The sequence below is a fragment of the Diuraphis noxia genome, unplaced genomic scaffold (genome assembly GCF_037042655.1).
Source record: "Diuraphis noxia isolate RWA-SAM2 unplaced genomic scaffold, SU_Dnox_SAM2 contig0001, whole genome shotgun sequence".
In the NCBI taxonomy this organism is placed as follows: Eukaryota; Metazoa; Arthropoda; class Insecta; order Hemiptera; family Aphididae; genus Diuraphis; species Diuraphis noxia.
Genome location: NW_028301711.1, coordinates 26,609,365 through 26,633,612, shown reverse-complemented (window position 1 = coordinate 26,633,612; position 24,248 = coordinate 26,609,365). Strand labels below are relative to the sequence as shown.

At 26.7% G+C, this 24,248-nt stretch overlaps 2 protein-coding genes and 1 long non-coding RNA gene across 9 annotated transcripts; 2 read left to right on the top strand and 1 right to left on the bottom strand.

Moving 5' to 3' along the window:
• Positions 1-1,352: 1,352 nt before the first annotated feature.
• Positions 1,353-8,411, bottom strand: LOC107161802 (putative fatty acyl-CoA reductase CG8306). Of its 5 annotated transcripts, none has more exons than XM_015508376.2 (10): positions 8,256-8,411; positions 7,416-7,519; positions 7,021-7,272; positions 6,692-6,946; positions 6,476-6,621; positions 5,843-5,952; positions 3,766-3,964; positions 3,330-3,581; positions 2,291-2,548; positions 1,353-2,228 (listed from the first exon to the last, which is right to left on the bottom strand). In XM_015508376.2, exons 3-10 carry the CDS (start codon positions 7,213-7,215, stop codon positions 2,090-2,092), a joined length of 1,554 nt encoding a protein of 517 aa, XP_015363862.1. In that variant the 5' UTR covers positions 7,216-7,272; positions 7,416-7,519; positions 8,256-8,411; the 3' UTR covers positions 1,353-2,089. The 5 variants fall into 5 exon arrangements, with proteins under 5 accessions (XP_015363862.1, XP_015363860.1, XP_089073475.1 ...); XM_015508374.2 differs by having other exon boundaries at positions 7,429-7,519; XM_089217349.1 differs by lacking the exon at positions 8,256-8,411 and adding an exon at positions 7,712-8,137.
• A 3,190-nt stretch (positions 8,412-11,601) lies between these two features.
• On the top strand, positions 11,602-19,414 carry LOC107161783 (putative RNA polymerase II subunit B1 CTD phosphatase RPAP2 homolog). Of its 2 annotated transcripts, XR_016189735.1 has the most exons (6): positions 11,602-11,707; positions 15,289-15,344; positions 15,508-15,625; positions 16,273-16,437; positions 17,990-18,205; positions 19,258-19,414. XR_016189735.1 is itself a non-coding variant. In XM_015508332.2 (5 exons), the coding sequence occupies exons 1-5, from the start codon at positions 15,403-15,405 to the stop codon at positions 19,385-19,387; spliced, it is 573 nt and encodes a 190-aa protein (XP_015363818.1). In that variant the 5' UTR covers positions 15,057-15,402; the 3' UTR covers positions 19,388-19,414. The 2 variants fall into 2 exon arrangements, 1 of the variants encoding a protein (XP_015363818.1); XM_015508332.2 differs by lacking the exon at positions 11,602-11,707 and having other exon boundaries at positions 15,057-15,449; positions 17,990-18,102.
• LOC149060415 (uncharacterized) lies at positions 16,878-17,969 on the top strand. Of its 2 annotated transcripts, XR_016189737.1 has the most exons (3): positions 16,878-17,076; positions 17,217-17,401; positions 17,475-17,969. It is a non-coding gene; the product is annotated as an uncharacterized LOC149060415 (long non-coding RNA). The 2 variants fall into 2 exon arrangements; XR_016189736.1 differs by having other exon boundaries at positions 17,217-17,969.
• Positions 19,415-24,248: the final 4,834 nt, after the last annotated feature.

Below are 24,248 nucleotides of genomic sequence, written 5' to 3'. Positions count from 1 at the left end.
TAATTATAATTACAGTATTCATCCAAGCATGATTATTGGAAAAATGGATAAATTATAAATATAATGTAGCGCATTCAAATTTAAGAATGAGGCACCAAGTATGTGCTATGCTGGCGGAAAAGTTAATTTGAAAGAATTACATAGAAATTAGAAAAGACCAATTCATATTTTAAACTATTTATAATTTCTCATCGCAACTAGATATTAGCAACTTTTATTTATCATAATCTATATATATATAACCATCAGTAATAGCAACCAATTATAAATAAACAGAAATGTTAATTGGAAATCTCAAAATGTCTGAGCACCTCCTGGAATCAGGCCTATCATCTGCCCATTGGTCTAATATATCTCAGTACCGAATTTGGTGGTCCAGCAGTTTAGGAATGCATGAAGGATAGACAGACAGAACTCCATATTTAAATATATAGATATTTTACAAGTCTTTTATTTTTGTAATCACAGGCAATCCTGTAATAAAAAATGTTAAATTTCTGTGTTTAACAACTTACACATTTCTCAGAATAATACATTTGTTTTTCAAGATGGATTTAAGTAAAACCAAATTTTTACATTATAATTTATTAATTTATAATTATAAAGTTATCTTTATATTTTTAACTTTTTAGATTAGTTCATAAGTCTAGTACTCAAAATTATGTAATTATTAATTTCAATCTATTTCTATAAATTCAAATTCACAGATTTTTATAAATGGGTATTTTTTTTGGAAATATTGGCGATCAAAATATTTATAGTTTTTACATTTATTTTTCCGATAAAAACATAGATATTATAAAAATGGATAGGACACGCGTTACGCGTATACTGGTTTTGCAAAGGTTACGGAATTTTTTGGGGAAGAGAGAAAGTGCAATATCTACAAGAGAGATATAATATAAGAATTCTTTTTTGAAATTAGGTTTTAAAAATTGATAATTTAAGATTCTTATGTTATCTTTGATAAAAATTTGAAATAATATATTTTACATTTTACACTATATTATAAATTTATATAGTTTTAAAATTCCTCTCCTGATTGCTAACTGTTTGCTATATCTATCAATAATTAAGAAACATTTATAACCTCAAAAATGTTATCACTTTATTCTCAGTTAATAAAAGCTCAATGTCCAATCCATTCTTATAATATTTATGGATAAAAGCCTAGCAGGAACTAGTCCTATAAAATACTGAGAAATTTTTAGTGGCCTGCTCCATTAGCATCTGGATGACTGTTGGAAATAAAAAATATGTAGTAGTCAAGTATTCCAACACACATTTTTCCAAAATTGAGCATTTGTCAACCTTTAAAATAATTGATGATATATAAAAAGTTTTTTTGGAAATTATAATTGATAACCGAGTATTTAATAAATATTTAAAATTCTAGATTTCTAAAAAGAATCAACTTAATAATATTAAATAATGAACAAAAACATTTAAATTAATTAAAATTTGTTACATTTTAAGTCATAACTTAATATTAATGTCAATGAAAGTTTCTTAACTACAGATGTGTATTAAAAACAAAAACTGAAATTTTAGAAGATGAAAAATAAAAATAAAAAAGTGCATGGTAATATTATAGTACATACAAATTAAATGAAACTTTTTTACAGACAGTTTGAAAAATAAAAGTTTGAAATTTGAAATTATTACCATTCAAAAATGGGACGATGGATTATTAATTATCAGTAACATAAAAAAACCTTAATGCCAAGTAAGCCACGACAGTAATATTGTTTAGTCACAACAGCTGAACCCATGAATTTGACTCATGCTACCGTGGCTAAAAAAGTTTCACTTAAATAAACATATAATATAAAATAATAGTCTTAATAAAATGTTTATTCTAGTTTAGCAGTAAAAAAAATTAACAAAACCAATTTAAATTTAATACTTCAAGAATTACGAGTATAAAAAGAATATAATATATAAATAATATAATACTGAATTATTTAATACAATTATAAATAAATATATATATAATGATTTAATTACTTCAATGGTATTTTTTATAAATTACAAACCAAAGCCAATCCATATTGAAAACTATTAACTACTATTATATCAATTAGTGAACTTAAAAAATATATCCGAAAACAACAACTATTAATGCAGCCCAATAGTTGGATAAGAATGGTGTACCAGTTATGAATGAAGATAAATACCAAATTCCAGTCACTACCAATAACTGAATACCAGTATTAGCCAACATCAACCTATAAAATAACATATGTAGTTAAAATAAAATAAAATTGAATATAAAACTTCAAATACTTACATAAAATTTTTCTTTATAGCTTGTTTCATTGTTTTATCACTTTCTTTGTGTAAATATTTCCGTACACCTAATGTGAGGTTTATAAAATATGGAGTCCAATTTAAGGATGTAGGATCAATGTAAAATGTAGATTGGTCGTCCACACTTAATTCTTCTTGTAGACAAAGTGTACGGGCATTATCAAATTTCCATTCGTTAAAAATAAATGGTGCAAGTTTGCTGAGTGATCGGTTCACATTTTTATGTAATCGTACAAGGCTGGTAAATTATAATATCAAAATATTATAACCACTTAACACCAAGAAGTATATGCGGTCAGGGACAGACTACATTACAAAGGTGGGTAGGTGATTAAAACCCCCCAAGCTTTCTGAAATGTTATATATAGGCCTAAAGCTATATTTTTATTTTCAATGCCTAAACATTACCGAAAGCCAAAAACAAAAACAATATAGTTTAAAAAAATAAAACTACATGAACAGTCGTGAAGGCTATGCAAATAATAACCTATTAGATTTATTTTGGAATTATGTAATGCCTAACGATACACGTCAAGGCATCATGAAAACTTATTCATATATTTATTTTGCCGTCGTTCTGGTTGCCTATACTGCCCCCCACCGGACCCACTCCACTGGGAGTGATGTCCACACACGTGTATATTCTCTTCTTAGAGAAGAGGGTACAAGAGCTACACACACTCTATCCCTCCCAAAGTGAAAAAAAAGTTGATGAAGACCTTGGGGTCGTTTCGATACAAAAACATGAAAAAAAAAAAATATATTTATTTTGTTGTCTACAGTCCATGATAGTTTGATCAGTATAAATAATTAAAATAGTAAATAATGAGTATTTTCTAAATTATTTGTAATTAATATTTAATTATTGTTAAGTTCATAACTACTCCAAATTCTGATCATCTCATAATTTATTCACTAAAAAAGAAATAGCCGCCCCTGTATGCATATATTTCAATTAATATAAAACAGCCTATCTATGTATATGATACATTACAATGTATTCAGAAAAATATACTCACATTGGTCTTCCACCAAAAATTTTGGTAACAAAATCTAATATATAAGCTGGAATAAAATGAAAAATGGCCGAAGAAATCCAATACATGAATAAATTGGGCAAAAATTTTATATTTGGATACCACACAGCTCCACGTATGGGATATTTATGTAAAGTAGTTGTCAATATTGATGAGATATCATTCCAACGGAAAGGATTACATGTGCTTGTTGTAGAATGAAATATTGGCGTTTGTCCATCTACGGTTGGTGTACTACAATCAAATAAAACAATAATATCATATAATACATTAATAGAATTGGACATTTTTTAATTTTACTCATATAAGTGTAGAAAACAAAATAATATACAATTATTTTTTTTAACAAATAGTAAATTAAATTTCAATTTGTTTGTACAATATAATGTTAATTTAAAATACAAATATAAATATTTACCTATCTGGCAATTGAGCACTAAACCATGTACCAGCAATCATTGTATTTATTACTACATCTACTGGAATATAATCATATATTAAAAACTTGTTTACTGGTAAACGCCTTACTACACCCTTTGAAGCACCCATTATGAATCCTTGAGGACCATTTTTTGATACTGTCCAGCCTTCAATGGGTTCTTTCCATGCAGCAACAACTATGAAGTAAATTATTTTTATTTATATGAATAATTGGTAGGTATATTATGTAAAATCATACACATCACTAAAGTACTTTTTTCAATTACAATACACATTACTTCAACTTGAAATTTAATGATAGTATTAACTATGCTTAAAGCAAGAGTTTATACTAAACAATTCTATTTTAGACAAACCCGACATACAATATTATATTTTAACGAGACATCAAAGAATTTTGTTTCATTGTAATCATTGCTCATTAATAGTCACAATTAGAGCATAGATTTTTATGCATTTGTTTATTTATTCTGGTTGATTGGATGCTAAGTACAATTTGTTTTATGACATGAAAAATTAAAATTTTAGTACATATTTTTGTATATTTTGACATTTATCTATTTTGAGGCCATATTTTATAATTTTAATTGCATATTTCATTTTTTAGAGCATATTTCAATGTTTGTTTGTTTTTTTAATTTTTGAAATATATATTATTGTATTATAAGAAAATAACATTACATATTTATAGTTTCAAATAATATCAAAATAAATTGTAGGTATACTTTTAGGCAAGGCTGGGCATTAATAAGTTAAGTTAATTTAACTATATCTAATAACATGAACAATTTTAGTTACCAATTATTTTTATTTTACCTATAAGAAAACAAGAAACTTTTTTAACTTAACTTGAGTTAAAAAGTTAATATTAAATTTTGGTTAACTCTTAACTTAATTCAATTGATAGAACATTTTGAATTAACTTTTAACTATTAACTTGATTTAGATTTTAATTTAACTTAACTTAACTGAGTTTAAAAAAATCATTAACTAGCCCAGCCTTGCTTTTAGGTATAAACGGTTTTTCCTAAGATCTTAGATCAACAATCCGTAAAATAAAATACATCTACAAAGATAAGAAAATATTGATTACGACTTTTCTGTATTCACCATTGACATTATTCCAGAAAAGTATTTATACTTATAGTAGGGTTCTATAATTTTAAAGATGTTGGTTAAATAAATGTTCAAAAAATATTTTTATGTATATTTTTTATTTTTCATGCATATTTCAATCATACATATAAATCCGTGATTTAGTCTAAACCAAACCAAATTCATTTTTCATAGATATTACTAGTTAATCACCAATTTGCTTAATGTTCTAGAGAATATAATGATATTTTAACTATATGTATGTATCATAACCAGGGCTCGGGACTTACAACACTTGATATCATTAAAATAAGCGCTTAAAAAAAAAAGCTCTTAAAAACATCATCATAAGCACTCAAATGAGCATTTAAAAACTTAAATTTTTGCAAAAAAATTTAAAATTTAAAATTTAAACTAAAATATCAAACAAAATAAAAATAAATCTTTATCTTTATATTATAAAATAAATTTAACTTCACTTTCGATACTTTAAGGATTTTCTGAAAAATTAAACGTAAATGATATTTATAATAGTTGAAAACATTATAAAAACATAAAAATACTGGTCAAATAAGCAAAAATAATTAGAAAAACTGGAAATAAGCATTTTTTTGAAAAGTCGCTGAAACAAGCAAAAAAAAGCACTTTCAGACTTCATAATTAAACGTATTATAACATGACATACACTTCCATAGCACTATGGTACATTTTAAGTTAATCCATAAAAATAAGCAAATGCTTTAAGTCCCGAGCCCTGATCATAACGCAATAATAAGATAAATCATTGAATTTAATAAACAAAGCTTTTCAAGTGCTCATAATCAAATTGTGAGCAACTATCATTTCATATGAAATATCAACATACATAATATTTTTATAAACACTTTTCTTTTAACTATAAGAACCATAAAATGTCGACCCTTATGCTTATGAAATAACTATAATATAATTTTACATACTCATGCTTGGTCGTACTATACAGGTACGAATAATATTTCTGGCATCATTAATGACATGTTCAGCCAAAGCTTTAGTGAATGTATAAGTATTAATGTGATCTCCCATAATTCTAAGAAAATAAAAATTTCACATAAGTAATTATATATAGGTTTGAAAAATTATTTTCATAAAATAACATAAATAACTAGTATAAAAGAAAGTCACAAATCAAATTATGCAAAACATTAATATTTATGTGAAAACATTATTTTTTGAACACTGAAAAAAGGGTGGTTACTATTTAAAAAAAAATTATAATTTTCTAATCCACTTTTGAGTTTATGATAGAATAGTTAATTTTAAATAATTTTATTTTAAAATTCATTTTTTTTGTTTATATACTCTGTTTAAAGTTATTTTTTAGTAGACAGCTTTGTTTTTATGAAACTGAAGTCAACCATAAATGTTATTTTTATAATACTTACAAAAGTTTAATATTTATATAATTGTAAAGCATTGTAGTTCAAAGATCATGATTAACATTAAGATTTCAATAAGCATTAGTTCATGTCATTCATGATGTGATTATTTCATACTTATTTTATAGTACCTTCTTAACTTAAGTTTTATAGAATATTAACTAAATAACTTACTTTTCAGCACTGCTGTTTAATTTCTCGGTATCCATAGTTTGAGCATAATTAATAACATCATTATAGTTCGCTGGTGCATCATAAATTTTTTCCATTGCATAATTTTTATTACTATTAACATAGGCACTAGACACATGCAACAAACACTAAAAAAAAGTAGAATAATTTTCAATATTGCATTTTAATTATCAATAATAAAAATATAATTATCTTTACTTGAAGGTTTTTAATTTTTTTGCTTAGCTCTACTATACGTTTGGTACCCAATAAGTTTACTGTTATAGCTGTTTTAAGATCGGTTTCAAAATCTAATGTGGCTGCACAATGAACCACAATATTAACATTGTCACATAACATTTTGAAATCGTCATCTGATAATCCCAAATTTTCCTCAGATATATCTCCACATACAGGTTTTATTTTGTTTAATAATTCATCAAAACCTTCAGAAGTTTTGATAACATCAAATACCTAACAAAGTAAAATGACAAATGTAAATTATACTTGATATCAATAAAAAATTGTACTTATGAATTCAACTTTACCGAATTGTTTTTCATAGTATCCAATCTTTCTTGGATGCCTTGTCCCTTTCGTGGGCGAAGTAAAATAAATATATTCCCGACATCCGGCATACTTCTGAGTACTTTTTCTATGTAAGAAACTCCAACAAAACCAGAACCACCAGTTAGGAATATGTTTTTGTTTTTGTAAAATGTTTTAACTGTCTGGTACGTCATTATGCCAGGTAAGAAAAAGAAATATTTCTTCTTATCAAATATGAAGCACAAAAATTACTAGAAAAAAATAATACTTATATTAGCATGGATGTATTAAATTTATAAGACACTGATAAATTAGCAATTCAGTTATGATATCTATAATCATCAGACATATAACACAAAATTGATCAAATCTATAAGTACGTAAAAATACATACGTTAGTAACTTACGGATGTGTAGCACAATACCAACAATTTGACACAACGGTAGTAGATTGAAGATTGAACACAAGTCAACAGCAATGGATGTGATTTATCAATTCTGAACAGAATCATTAACCGAGTAGAATATTATGAAAATATAAAAAAAATAAGAATATTATTATAATGATAGACAATAAATAACGAAAACAAAAAAAAACCGGTTTGGTTTTCGTGTGGTATGGGGTCAATATAACTCGTATCCGGTATTTCTAGTGTAATAAGAACATCATCGTCGAAACATAAATCGTACTTTCATCTGCCTACTGCCACGGGAAAACGTGCATAGTCGTTGTCGGGTGTTTGGTGGTGGGGCGATGGAAGAGCGGTAAATGTAAGCTGCGGACTATATTATAGTAATTAGGTACCCGCTGTGCCGCTGTCATTATTATGATTATTATCATTTATGTATTCGAGCCCGACGTACGAAGACACAAAACATGCGTTGTATTGCGTTCGCATCGAAAGCGTTGGCCAACTTCAAACGAGCTAAACTTTTCGACATCAGACATATTATTTTGATAAAAGTTAATGTTCTGTATCGAGATTTTTATTATGAAATTTCGGGCACGACGAACACGCCTACATTCTGTATTAACGCGTCCGGTTCAATCCAGGCGGGAGGTTCGTAAATCGGTTAAGTACCAGTGTGCGTACGGGTTACGAAAATAAGAAGTGAACGCATACAAGTATGGAATATACATTTTTAATTATGTCATAGAGAAAAAGAGAGGGATGAGAGAGAGAGAGAGAGTTACAGTGACGAAACAGATGGGAATATATAAAAATATACTTACATGGAAGCGGGCTGCACGTAGAAGAACGTATACGAAATAAAAAGTTTAGTTCAAGACGTTCACGTGACATCAAACGATAGAATAGAATAATCGTATGCGATAATCCGCATACGTGCATAAAATCGAGTCAACAATTCACACGAAGTCCGCTATGATAACGATTATACGATAACGGTAACAAAAGCGAAACCGATAAGACACCAGACACCGGTAAAGTTTCTCCCCGCGAACTAAGATTCGTGGTTTCTCCGGAGAAATTGAGTGAAACCGCACTCGCGCGATGGGTGCATATTTGATTTTGTGGTATAGCTATAGCGTAAATACCATATTATTATCGTATATATATATTATTATAAGTATTACTATATGAACGAATGCAATTCAGCTCACAAAATCGATTTTTTGTTTTTGTTTTTTCAAAATATTCGTTTTTGTGTGCTTGTCATGATGGTACTTCAAAAACTTGTATAAATGTTAGCTATGAGCAGTATGAGCAGTGATGTCTTGTTGAACGTTGATGTAATGGTGATGTCTGTCGTCTGATATACTTTTATTAAGTTTTAAACTTATTAGTTATTGGACGAACCGGTTAAAAATTGAAGTATTCTGTATTCGTTCAAGATTTTCTATCGTTTTATACAAATATTTTAACTCATCATATAGCTGCACATACGACATACCTGTATGTAACTGGCATAAATACGCCATATTCGTGGATATAAGTATTTTACAATTATTATAAATTATTATTTATTATATTTTTCTGGTCGTTAGTCGTACCTAGGTATATGGCTATATGTTATAAGTAGGGCTAGGGTTTATATGCAATAAAAAATTGTAAAATATGCATTTTATTTACCAAAATATGCAAAAACAAATTTTTTTTTATTATTTATTATAATTCATAATTTTTTATTACTTATTATTAGCTCATATTATTACATTAAATATTAGTTTAATTAGGCGTAACTTGGCACTTTCACTTTGAACTTTCGGTATACTGGACACTGTTATTAAAACCATTCAAATTATTAAGTATAAACGTCTGCACATTTACGCAACACACGACGTACCAATACAATTTTTCTGTGCTATCTCACTGTATAACAATGTGTATTGTGTAAGTAATTCTATCAGTCGTCCGACCAACTATAAGGTAACGAACGGATATTATCTGACCTAAGATAAAATAGGTAGTATTTATGCTATATATTTACGAAAATTCAACGGATAAACCAAAAACTGTCGGTTAGTGATGTAGTGAAGTACCATTTAAAATTAGCAATAACTTATGAAAATTAAAAATGTTAGTTAAAAAATATTGAATTATAAAAAAATCTATGAATATGCAATTATATGCATTATGTCCAAAATATGCAAAAATATGCAAAAAAAATTGGTCCTATTTAAACGAGAATAAGCCAAATCGTGGACAAATCTGACAATCAATCAATTTGGACTAAAGGAAAAAAACGCAAATGCATATAAATCCTAGCCCTATAGGTTATAAGACATAAGTACTGCAGTACTACCTATATAATATTATGTTTCTTTCTTTTTTTCGTAACACTTTAATTTATTGATGTTATATTAAAAAAAAATTCCTATTTATCATTTATTGAGAAAATATTAATGCTGATTATTATGACCTTAAATTAAGCATTAGTTCCGTATGACGTATGACCTTACTCATCATACTTATAATCATAAAGCATCATAACACAGTTTTTCCTGACTAGGTACCAAATTACGGTCGTAGAATTGTAGAACCACTAAAAACTAAAAGTTAAAGATAATATTACATTATTACAAAATTTTATGTAACTATATGTGAGTTCAGAGTAGGTATGTAGTATATATTAGTATGTTACCTTGATTTCATTTATCGCTGAGAGTAAAACTAAACATATATACAAAATTGTCATCATTAGATACAGTGCCGGCGCAGGTTTTGCGGGGCCCGGGGCAAATAAAAAATGTGGGGCCCTCACTCCTATCTTATACATTACATCCCCATTCTAAATTAATTATATATTTACTTCAAAAGGTAATTTTGTCCATTGATTTAAAAACAAACAATTAGTTACTGTACAATAGTTAAGTATGTAAATTGTAAATAAAATCAAAACGATCCAATTTTTTTTTTGCATAAAAAATAAACTTATCATATTAAATTATTAACCATTATTATAAAAACTCAAAATACAAATATTATTAATAATTAATTTTAGTAAATAAATTTATAATAACTAATAGGTAAGTAATAACTTTAATTTATAAAAGAAGTAAAAAAAAAAATAATGTGCTGAACAATTTATAATATTTTAAATAGGTACCTACATAATAGTAAAATATAGTCAATCATAAATTATAATTCTTTAACTTTTCTAGCTTTTTTGGATGCAAAGTCACTTATAATATCTTCATAATAATTTAGTTGTTCTGAAAGTTCTTTTTCTATACAAATTGCAGCAAGTCCAGTAAGTCTTTGTTGTGATTTAGTACTTCGTAAATACGTTTTAATAAGTTTTAATTTAAAAAATGTTCTCTCTGCTCCAGCTGACGTAATCGCAATTGTTAACATAATTCGAAATGCAAGGTTTGGAAATATGTTGGTTTTTTTTACTTCAGATAGTACTTGAAGTGGTATAGTATTTTTATCAATTAAATGGCGGAAAATTAATATTTCTTCATATAAATCATAATCATTTAAATCTTTTTTGTCATTATCTGATATACTAATAAAGTACTTTCACTTACAATTTATCAAATAAATAAAAACCAGGAGTAGCAAATTTACCGTAAAATTTAATCAAAGTATAAAATTACTTACTTAGGATACAAAAAGCTATGTTGAAGTATATATTTTTTTCTTAATAACAGCCCGCACTCCGTATCATCAAAATAAAGAAGTAAAAATGTAAAATAAATAATATGTTTTGTGTTATACGTCGGCTGTCACATGAATATTCAGAATCCGATAGGAAATCTAGCCGTATCACTTTTTATCGAATATTTTACGGGTTTTCAATGTATTTATATCTTAAGTAGAATTTAGCCCAGTGTTATACTATATTATATACATAGTACTGGCCACGTCAAATGCGAATATGCGATAAGCCGATAACGAAAATAAAAACGCCGAACATTAATTTAGTATTTTAGTTTTAACAAATATTATATTTAAAACATATCTAACGAAAATAATCTGGTAGAAATCAACTTAAATTTATGTGATATTTGAGTATTTTGGGTAATATGTTGTGAGTGTGTGTTGGGTAATACTAAGTCTCATGATCAAAAATTAACTTTATTTTTTATTTATTTTTTGGTTTCATTCAGGTGAGAGCACTATAAACAACGGGGCCCCAAAATCGCGGGGTTTGCTCCGGCACTGATTAGATATAGATAGCGCAAGCTAGAAATATCTTATTGTATTTATAATAATAATGGTAAATAAACGATATATATATATATATATATATATATATATATATAATACATCAGCGATGTTATTGTCCCCCGTGGACCTAACGGAGTTGATGAAGTTGCTAAAGAGCTACAAACTATGTTGCGACGGTTATAATATACACGTATTTGATTATGTACAATATCACGTACGATAGATATGTATATATATATATATATATATTACACAATTGGGTAAAAATAAAATACAATTTTGCTAGCTTTTATCAATAATTACATAATATTACCTAACCGTGCACGTCATTAGGACGTTTGAAGTTTTTGTTTATTATATACATTTTAAGTTATAATATAGGTAGGTAACGTCAAAATATTAGGAATTTCGTGGAGATTTCATTTCCTAGGGACAGAGATTTTTTTTCATGGTATCTTTTGTCCATTAACTTACACATTTTGAACTCAGGGTTGGAATGGCCCGGTGAGTTACCCAGTAAAACTCGGTAGGCCACAACAATTTTAGCCCGTTTAAATGATGAGGCTGCTGAGTGAAAATTCGTTTAGAGTTTAAAGTTGAAAAACTGGAGTCTAAGTGTTGAACTTGCACACACCATAGTATATGGTCGTAGACTGTAGCCTATAAGTCATAGGCGAATCTACAGGTGTACCAGGGCACACCCTGCGACTCGTATAAACCTGTGTAGGGCCCATAATATACTCATTTCAGTTACAATGGTATTGAGTCTAAACATTAAACAATTTGTATTTTAATTTTAATATATTTTTATGGGTACAAATATTGTCAATAAATATTATAGTGATAAGCATAAATGATAAAAGATCAGCAATATTTTCAAGAAAAGAGAAAACATGGCTGTTTATTTATTGCACGGCTATAGTCGTAATTTATAGCCATAATCATAGTTATTTTATGTAATTTAATTTTACCAGTAATTATCATTTTTATGGTTATTGACAAAATGAAAAATACTTTATTTATTATTTCGTATTAAGTATTAACATTTAACACAGAAGTATTAATAGTATAATACCATTTCACCTATATTACTAGATACCAGTTATATTTTAAATGTGTACCTACCAGCAATTTGTATTCCTACAATAGTTCACAAAATTAAATTAACTTAACTTGTTTAAATGTAAAATTAACTCAAGTTAATTAAAAGTTAATTCAAAAGCTCCTAAAGTTATTAATTAAGTTAATAAACATAAAAAAAAACTTATTAAGTTAAAAAGTTAAATTAACTTAACTTTTTAACATAACTTAAACGTATTAACGCGTTAATGCCCAGCCTTGCCTAAAATATAATATTAGGTATAATCATAGGCACCCGCAGGCGTTACCCAGGTTAACCTGGCAAGCTGGGGCATTTGCCCCCCTGGTTTTTTCAAAATATTTTTTTTAATTGAATGTTTTAAGATAAATTACTATATACTATACAACAAATTTAAAGTATAAAATAAGTTGTTATATAATAAAATATAATATATTGTATACGAGTATAATAAAAAAGGTTATTATTTTAAAACACCTAGTAAAATTATAATATTTATCTTCAAATCCTAACATTGCCCCCTCCCCCCTAGAAAAATTTCTGCGGGCGCCTATGGGTATAATATATTTCATACAATCCTTTGTTACCTAAGAATGATAATAAAATAAAGCTATATAATATTTAATACAATTCTTTGTTATTAATAATAATAAAAATAAGATGTTATATTAAACTTCCAAGAATTTTAAACATAATTGATTAAAAATTTAATTGTTGGTTGTAAGTATGTCCAAAAAAAATAATTGAGTAACATATATTGAACTTTGCAATAGTTGTAGTTTATTAAATTGAATAATTTTGAAACATTACATGTGCATTTTACAGCATGAAAAGTAGCATCTAAAATAGGTAATAAAAATTAATCTTAATAATATTATTTAATATTATTGATGTTATTTCAAATGGGAAACATATTTTAAACGTGTGATAACTGAGAGGTATTTTGAACTACAGAGGGCCTTTTTAAGGTAAAGGGCGAAGGCACACTCTGCTATGAATTCCTAGATTCGCCTATGGGTATTGTTGATATTAAGTTTGTAAGTGGGCCGATAAAGCACAAAAAACTCGGTGGGCCCTATTTGTCTAATCTGATTTTGGTCACTGGACGTCAATACATTATAATTATTCATTTATAATCGTGTATACAATGTTCAATGTTGACTTGAACATATTCATAATTTTGATTAGGCATGAGATTACATTAATTATTAATTATATTACTCTTGCACAACCTTTAATAAATTCAAATAATTATGGCATATACTATACTATGTAATGATTTAAATAAATACAAGGTTATTATACCCAAATTTTAGGTAACTCAATTGTAATTTAAATAAAAATATTTTGATTACCGAGTAACGTATTTTCATTACTTTCTAAAAGTAATTTACCCAACACTGCATGGTAAATAAGTACTCAAGAATTTTTAATGAATTTTTTGATGAAATTTTTACGAAATTAGATATTCTTGCAATCACTCATAAAATAACGATTTATCATCAAACTGTTTGAGATTTTTTGTAGTAGATTAGTAGATAGGTAGCTCATCTTGGTATACAATCTAGGTAGGTAGGTACACATAATCATAAATCCGCTGACTAACTAGAGATTTTATAATATATGATATAAATTATTTTCATAATAAATTGAAGTGAAAATGCTCTTTTGCAGAGTTAAATATTTAGATACCTATTATGTAATACAATAACAAATAAAGCATATCTATAGAATACCCTATTTATGGTACAAACCACAAGGTAGTTATATAGAGATTTAAGGTATTAAATTTAGTATTTAGACAAAAAAGAGATCATTAAAAAAGACAATTTTTCACTTCGCCAAAAAATATTCCAAAGTTGTACATTGGGAACCAATATAATAAAATTTATATTTTATATAGCTAGGTACCTACTAATTAAATATTAATTTACAATTTTCAATTGCGTATTCAAAAACATCGTATTATACTTATTTACAGTCGCCGTAAAAATATTATCGCCCTCACTAAGTCCTAACATAAGCCAGAGTGGGCTATTGCCCTTTCGAACACCCCTTAAATACAGCCCTGGTGTATACTGTAGTAGTGTAGTCTGTATTAGTAGGTACATACGTATTATTAATATATTAATAATTAACGTAATACATAGAATATAGATTATTATTTATGTTGATAGGTGGTACCTAGGTAGTATAATCCTACATGGATTAAATAAATCCACCTTATCTTATCTCTTATCAAATAGCCATTTGATAACACATCTCGTCTTTATCTAAGGTACACAATCTTTTAAACTTACTGACATAATAAGAATAACTTACTTTTATTAGTCTGCGTATTTAAAAAAAATAATAAATTTGTGTATATAATATATTATTTTTAGAATATTATAGAATCATTAACTAGTTATTATGTTATTGATACAATTATGAGTTATGTCGTTTGAGATTATATTTAAGACTAGTGTCTAGTTTATTATTTAAGACATTTCAGAAAATTAAAGTAATAACTATTTCTGTTGTAATTTAAGATTATAAGCAAATTATTACAAAACTGTTTACACATAAAGCGGGAGCTGAAGATAAGGTTTGTTACACTTTGATTACATCGGTATCACAAGGTAGAATTTATACCTTTTTTCAATATGGATAATTTAAAAAAACCAAATATTACAAAAAAGAAAAATGAACAGTAAGTTTGTTAAATGTTGATTTTAAAGATTTATTATCCTGTTTTCTTGTATTTTTAGTTTATCAAAAAATGTACTTGAAACATTAAAAAGAAAAAAGGAATGCGAGAAAAAAGCATTAGACATTGTGGTAGAGTTAATTGATGGTGGATTGGAAGAAGCAGACTTGTTAAATAAGGTAGATTTGAATATTATATAGAAGCATTGAAAGTTAATTAATTCTATATCTAATATTTGTAAAAGTAATTTTACTTTGGTCTACATACCATGTTTGAAATGTATGGTAATCTTTCCTAACTAATTATGATAACAGTTTTTTTTATTAACATCAATAATATTTCATTCCAATTGCGAGAATCTTGTTTTCTTAAAACGGATAATCTAAAAAATAAGGATAAATAAAAATAGTTACTTACAAAAAACTTCTAAAACTAGTGTACTTCACATTAAAGAGTATTATTTCATTAAATTTGTTTAGTAACTTCTCAAGTTTATCAAATGAATAAAAATAATATCATCAAAAAAAATTTTTTTTTTTGATCTTTACAGCTTCGGGACATGGGCCATTAGCTTTATACATATTTTACATTATACTATAAACTATTACTTAAAATTTACACGTTTTAGGTGACAATTTAATTTTTTGAGATTTACTAACACTTTTGAATTGTATTTATGTGTAATTTATACAAATGCTTATCTTGATATTTCTAATCCAATTATATTTCAAATTTATCCTCTGTACCTACTTGTGTCCTATTCAGATATCACAATTTCAATTAATTAATTTCCTATATATATTTGCTTATAATTTAATTTTTGTAGCTGGGTTCAATTAATGCTTGCCACTATGAAGATGTAATAGAAGAAAGATTTATATTGAAACAATGTGGGTATGTGATGTGTGAAAAGAAGTTGAACGATATACCAAATCAAAAATATAAGATATCATTAGCCCTCAAAAAGGTGTATGATATTACAGAAAGAAAGGTAACTACACAATTTTTACTACTTTGTCAACAGTTGCTCTATTTTATTGTTGTAATTATTGTTTGTTATCCTTATTTTTCTGATAAAGTTAAATCTGTAATTTCCAATACTTTCTGTTAAAACTTTTTTCCGAGCTTATTAATTGTTAGTAAGTACCTATCTAGAACTAAATTATAATTAAATGGAACTTAAACAAACATTTTTGCAACACAGTAAATTTAAAAGAAATCCAATCAAACAAAATATTATTCAAATATCTTTTATATCAAATTATTTAACTTATATTTCAAATCTATAATTATGTTTAATTATTCAATTAATTGTAGGATTGTTTCAATACATGTGTTTTTTATTTTTAAGGCTTCAAATACAAAGTGTATAGGCTTTAATTATTTAAATTTATAATATTTTATTAGTAATAGTTAATAATTGTTTAATTTTCTTGATAATATTTAACATTATTTGATAGTGTTGTAACATTAATCCAATGTCCCATATTCTTGCTGTGATTTTAGCTCTCTTTACATGTTTTGCGCCTGTCTTCGGGCTCTTTACATATTTGATGAGAATGTGTTACTCTTGTATGTACAATGCATATTCTAGTGGCCATAATCTTCTTGGGTCGCATAAGCTTGATTAGTAAGTCTAGCAATTGATTAATTGATGGTTTTATTTACTCGATCTTATCAATGTTTATTTTTTTCATTAATTTCACACATTTGATTTTAAGGGCACAAATAGCATCTTCATAAGTTATATGTAGATATATTTTATTTTAGTATCCAGAGATATTGATGCTTTCAACATCAAATCATCACCTAGTTGTTGCCTGGAATGCTGCTGTGGGATGAAATCCACACGAGTTTGATAATGTTGTCGGTTACCAGAGTTATGTTTTAGATGCTTTAGGCAAAGTTGCATTATGTTGGCTAATAAGGTTACTGCGCTTTTAAAGTCACTTTAGGTGAGTAGTTAGTGAAGAGTTAAATAGGTATAGCTCGTGTATATGGAAAGTTTCAACAGTATATATGTTTTAGAAGGAAACAATTTTGTGGAGACTGATGTGTAAACTAGTGAATGAGGTTGAATTTGTTGTTCTAGAAGCATCTGTATGGATACAGATTTGTTGTTTAGACTACAGGTTATGTCTTTTATTTTAAATTGGACAAGTTTTATATTGTTTTCTATGTGTTTATTGTTTCATCAAAGATTATTGAAATGGTTTATATAGGTTTTATGTTATTGATGTTAGAATATATTTCTTTTGGGGATGTTGTGGAACTTTATATAAAATGGTTAAAATGTTTTTTTTTCTATATAGTATCTATCACACCACATTTTTAATATTTTGCTGGAATTAATTTTGTACATAAAATATTGACTTTGATGATAATAATTGTGACATGAGAATAACGATAACCAATAATAATTTCTTGGTATGTGAAGTTACATTTTTATTTTGGTTAATGATGTAGAGGAAGCCAAGTATTCTCTGCTTATTTAAAAATAATGAAAATAAATATACTACAATAATCATTTTTATTTGTTTTAGAAATTTTGCTCCAATGTGTGTTATAAAAGTTCAAAATATTTACAAAATCAACTACTTACCACACCACTGTGGCTACGTGAAAAAAATACAATTCCAAAATTTAAATTATTTAAGTATGTTAACAATTATTATTTATGTAAATTTGTTTATTTCTAGTAGTTTAAACAGGGAAAGTATATGGACACATGAATGGTCACTGCAATAATAGTGGTGTCGGTTAGTACATATTATAACAAATAACAACAATAATACCTAACATATTTAGAATAGTTTGATAAAAAAATAAAGTTTAATTTTAAAATGCATGATTTAAATAATATATATATATAAGGGAAGTAAAAGGGTTTATATTCTATGTTCTATTAATTTATGAATTAGAACTTATTTTATGACAAAATAGAATAAAATAAAAAAAAATCTTAAGCAAGGTGCTAAAAAAATTAATTAAAAATAACCACTTCCATGTTGTGGTAGTTTTAATATGCATAACGTAAAATAAAACCTTAATCTAACTTAAAGCATCTTGAAGGTAAATTGTTTTAATTTAATTTTTTGAGAATGAACCCATTTTTATGATCAGTTTATTTGTCTATCATTTTTCAATGTTATAATTTACAAAGATATCATAAATAGAACTTTAATTTTTTTTTAAAAATCTAAATATTCTAAACCACAAATTTGATTCTTGTAGTCTGATAATTCAGTAAAATCTAGTAAAATAGTAAAATGTAATGACTCATATGTATTAAGCTCGGAATAATATTACAATGATGTCAAGATTTTTATATAAAAGAATTATTTATATTTAAAATATGCATATTAAAAAAAAAACTTAATGGAGAAATGGAAATTAATAAATAATGATTAAAAATCAAAATATTCAATGCAAATAAAATAAATAGCTTCAATATGACTGAGTGGCTTTCACTCAATGTTGTCAAGTCATATCAGTACATAAAAAGTAAACTAAAATAATAATAACAGAAGTACTTAAACTGAAACAGATACAGAAATTGTATGTGGTCTATTATCATAAGATAATAAATATTATTGCTAAGGGTAACAAATTAAGTAACAATATTTAAGCTTAGATTGTATTAAGGAGCAAAATACAAATGTGCTTGAAGATACTAAATATGTGCAATCACAAATTATAGATATATATGATTTATACTATTTTTATTAAATATAGAATAAATGATGTTTAAACCTAAGAAAAGAATCAATGTATTTAGAGTTAATTAAAATAAAATAAATTTTTTTTATAGCACTCATACAGAAAAGGATGTTCCATACCATTTTCACGACATACCCAATGGTCACACAAAATCATCAACGCCATTAATTACTGTTCCTACACCTAGTGATACCAATGAAATCAAGCAAAATGTTTTTTGATTAAAAAATGATTAATATTTTATAGTATTTTGGTTTTGTTTTATTGTGGTGCATTTTTGGTATTTTTTTCAATATACTATGGCCAAAAGAGAACATAACTGAGCAGCAATAAAAATGTGTCCAAGTTGACTTATTCCCCATCAATTTCACATGTTGATAAGACAACACATCGGGTCGTGGTGGTTAACCATCATTAATGCTACACAATATATAAAATGGGGGACCAGTAGATCAGAATGGTTGTTGCCTTCAATCTGCATGCACAAAATAATTGCATTCTCTCATGATCTAGAATATAAATTCTTAACTCTTCTGCAAATACTATGATAAATTAACAAGAAGATTAACAGTGGTTGACGAAAAGTCATAATATTTCTTAAGTATTTCATAAAAAAGGAATTCACTAATTTTATCAAGTCAGTTATACATTTTTATATGGTCTAAATATTTAATTTTTTTATTAAAACGTTTATTTATTCAATAAAACTGAACTATAACAATATTCAGTAGCGGCTCGTGAGTAAATATTCTGGGGAGACTTAAATTATATAAAATAAATTCCATATAACAACGAATAAGAAAAACTTTTTTATTGAAATAATTAATCATATTAAATATTAATATTTATTTAATATTTTTAACTTAATTTAATACTAAATTTGTTTATAAACTAATTCAATTCTGCGACCAGTAAGCCATGGGAATTTATTATACCAATTCTTTTGAAAAGTTCTAATATATTTACCGCCTTGACATGTTAATAATAAATGAGGAGTTGGGCGATTAAGTTTTATTTGATTTTTTTGTTCATATATTAAGGCATTAAAACCACTGGTTAGTAAAAATTCTATTATATTCTATTAAATCGGGTGGGGGGATTGGAGTCTGGACCTCCTTAGCTAAAGTATTGCCTCCCCTGTCTAGAATACGTACCCACGCTTATGCCTATAATATATTAATATTTAATAGCAGTGTTTATGTCAACATTTAGTTTAACATACCATGTATTACTAATAGAAAATTACTAATTACTAATACTACCTAGTATAATATGAATTAATTTAATTATTAGTATAGTATTTTAATAATATAAATAAATGATAAGACATCCTGATTCCTGATAATTAAATGCTGCGCATCAGTATATCGCGTATACAGTTGAATAAATTCAACCTATATCTACATCAATAATACTAATATAGTAATATAGCAGTATGAAATCTTTTTGGCTGACATACCGGTTTTTGTTTGGGATCATTTGTGTAATAGGTAGGTATATCGATATATCATTGAACAAAAATATAACACATCAATATAAAATATCATAAATATCAGCAACTACAGCAACCCACTCGACATCTACTGAACAACAAAGTGGCACCCACTTTCAGTCCACCTTTTTTATTACATATTTTAAAGAAAAATATTATACGGAGTGTTTTGACCTATAAAAATCAAATTTTGAACAAGTATGGCTTATTAAATATCCTATTGTATATGTCCAAAAACAGGCCTATTTTTATGTTCAAATTTTCTGACAACACTATTGAACTTTTTTCCAATTTTTAAATTATAAAAAAAAAATTCTTTCCATTAAGCGTCAGAGCCTAATTACTTCTCTCAATTCCTTGAATGTTCCTTTCAATCTCTATTCCATTTTAAATTCTAACTCTGAACAAGTTATTATTATTTATTTTATTCAGGAGGCTGGCTTTATTATCTGAGTCTTTTTGTTTATATAATTTGTAATGTCTTTAGCTATTTATAACTTCATTTTACTATTTTTCTATTGTTTTCTTTTTTTTTCTACTTATAATATTGATTGTTAATACTCTAATGTATTGTAATTGTTGAGCTAGATTTAAAATAAAAAGCTAAAAAAAAAAAATATTATACGTTACGTGGCCAGCTTTAGCTGTTTTTAATTCACCGAACAAAAATACACTTATTATCACACATTTTCTTAGTGCAATGCAAAGTCCGGCTGCCTGGATTTTAAAAAAATATAATTTTTTTTCTTCTAAAAATTGCAATATACTCATATTTATATCTACAATCTACATAGTATTGTTTATTTTCCAATTTTTGGTCAGAGGATTGAACTAATAAACGGGAGGATTGCACTTAACCAATAAAATAAAAATATTTAAATAATATTATTTAACACACGAACGTAGGTAGCCAATTTATTCAGCTAGTAACTTAAAAGTAAGTACCTATTATTTAAAGTTTTAATAAGGGGAGTAGTGGACTAACATTTTGTGTAACGCACCAATGTATGACTTCACTCCGTTCATCTCAGGGGCGTCCTCAAGGGGGGACGAATGGGGCAGTCGCCCCCTCCATGACCTCTATTTTCTTTCTTAAAATTAATTAAAAGGTAAAAAACCTAGTAATTGGTGTATTTTCATATAAATATATAGGTGATGTATGAAGTTCGCCCCCCCCCCCTATGAAAGGGTCTAGGGACGCCACTGGTTCATCTAAACTTTGAGCACATATATAATTATGTATAGTTTAACTCATACACTGATACACTACCTACTCGTTTAAAAATTTGATTTTGATCCAAAAAAATATTGTGATTTTGAATAAGGAATTTAAAATTCACGCTGTCATAGCGATATGAATCGTGTAAAATATTATATGTTTTAGACGTTCAATTTAAATATATTTTACAGTAAATATTCTTTTAACTTTTTCGAACTAGTTTCCTACCTCATTATTATTCTTGTTGCCAACCCGTATTGTATTATGTATACTATTATATTTTTATATACGTTGCACCTGCCTACATTATTCATGACCTATTATATACGGTCATACGGATTACAGATAGATACTAGTTAGATTATATTTAATATGTTGTACAAGCTTACAACATAAAAAAAAATATTAGCATAAAGGCTAATAGTTATAATATTAATCAGAATTTTTTCACCATTAAAATACTTAAAGGTATTTTCATCCATATATCTATAATTAAACATTGGTTAATGCTAACATTGCTAACATTAACTGGATAAGCTGATACCATCCAAAAACTTTTGGTTAATGTCCTAACCATAACAATTTTTAAAATCATTTTAAATTATTAACAGTATTGAATATATTTAAAACACAATTAGTAATTACCATAAAATGCATAGGTACATTATTAATATTTTAATAAAAAAATAAAATGTATTAACTAAATTAAATTATATTAAGAAGTTTTAATATTTCTGGATATTTGAATGGGCGCGACCCGTTTCGCCCAAAAATGACACTCTCCGTTTCGTCCGGGTACCCGTTTAGCCAAAATTTTATTTTTATATGATTTCCGTTTCGCCTAGAGTAGTTTAGACCAATTTAAAATTAAGTTGGCAATGATTATAATATTTGAGTATCATTTAACGTTATCCAGAAATTTTAATAAAATTCGTGATTTGTTTATACGTCGATGTCACATATACGCACTACGATCAAATCTGATAATCTTTTTTGTAAATTAATTAATTTTATAAGTTTTAAGTATGTAATTTGTTGTATGGTTATGTACCTTTTATATTAGATAAGATAAGCTACGGTGATGATGTAGCGCATTCATAAATTCGTAGGCATTATTTTTTCGGTGCGTTTTATATATTTTGATCGATTTAAATTCGATAACGACTGGATTTCTTATCTACTATCGATTTTATATATTATCATTTACCTATGAACGATATTCCTTTTGGCTTTATTTTTTTAACTCAATTACCGTAGTTTTATTACTATAGGTTTTATAACGTTCCCTAAAATATAATATTTGACTGAAATATTACCAATTTAACTTTAAATTGGTCTAAACTACTCTGGGCGAAACGGCAATCGCATAAAAATAAAATTTGGGCGAAAGGGGTACCCGGGCGAAACGGGGACGGTCATTTTTGGGCGAAACGGGCTACGCCCATTTGAATACTGTGGTTTATAAAGTTTATTTAGATCCATCTGTAATCTTCAGGATTTTAAACAAAATACAGGTAGTATGTGATATTTAAATTGAGGACTAAAGCAATGTGGAAACTTGACTGAGTTTTTGAGGTGACTTAAATCATGTTTAGAACATAATGGCGAAATCTTTTAACAATTCATAAGATAAATTTAGTAAATAAATTTTATTTTTATTATAATTTCAATACCTATTACTATTATCAGTATAAATATTTTGTTATACATTTAATACATTCAATTGACGAAATATCATACTTTTAAAATAATGTTTTATTATTTCCAGTGGTTATAAATGAAAATTTAATTAAACTCGAATTATGCATAATTCCAAATTTTGGCTTACTCTAATTTGGTCAGTTTTGTAAATAGAAAAAAACTTTTGATACTAAAAATGTTTAAAAAATAAATAAATATTTTATCCGAATATATAGAAAAAAAGTGTTTCCATTTAAAAAAATGCAAGTTGCATTGCGCACGCGTACACCAAAAGTGTTGAAATTTATCTGAAAATATGTATTTAGGTACTCCCTATCGCCTCTCGAAAACCCCATTTCAATACAAGGCCATCCACCTGAGATATTTATTGTTACTTTGAATTGTGATCAGAATGTATATTGTTCACCTTATCGGTAAGATAATTGACATTCGGTTATAGGTTAATTAGGATATTGTACTCCAGCAGTCCAACGCTTTATTATTGTATAGAATGGTATCAACTCTATTTAATATATCACTTTTAACAATATCCAATATTGACTACAGGTTAAAGTCAACATTAACCGGATAATGTTGATATTTCATGTTATAAAAGAAAAATTAAACATAAGCCATAACGAATGCCAACATTATCCAAATTTTAACATTACCCGTAAGCGGCCATAACTTA

Coding starts and splice junctions, on each gene's coding strand:
- LOC107161802 (XM_015508376.2), bottom strand. CDS start 7,215: ATGACGTACCAGACAGTTAAAACATTTTACAAAAACAAAAACATATTC. Junction 6,947..7,020: donor ATACTATGAAAAACAATTCG/GTAAAGTTGAAT, acceptor TTACTTTGTTAG/GTATTTGATGTTATCAAAAC. Junction 6,622..6,691: donor AAAAAATTAAAAACCTTCAA/GTAAAGATAATT, acceptor ACTTTTTTTTAG/TGTTTGTTGCATGTGTCTAG.
- LOC107161783 (XM_015508332.2), top strand. CDS start 15,403: ATGGATAATTTAAAAAAACCAAATATTACAAAAAAGAAAAATGAACA. Junction 15,450..15,507: donor ACAAAAAAGAAAAATGAACA/GTAAGTTTGTTA, acceptor TTGTATTTTTAG/TTTATCAAAAAATGTACTTG. Junction 18,103..19,257: donor CCAAAATTTAAATTATTTAA/GTATGTTAACAA, acceptor TTTTTTTTATAG/CACTCATACAGAAAAGGATG.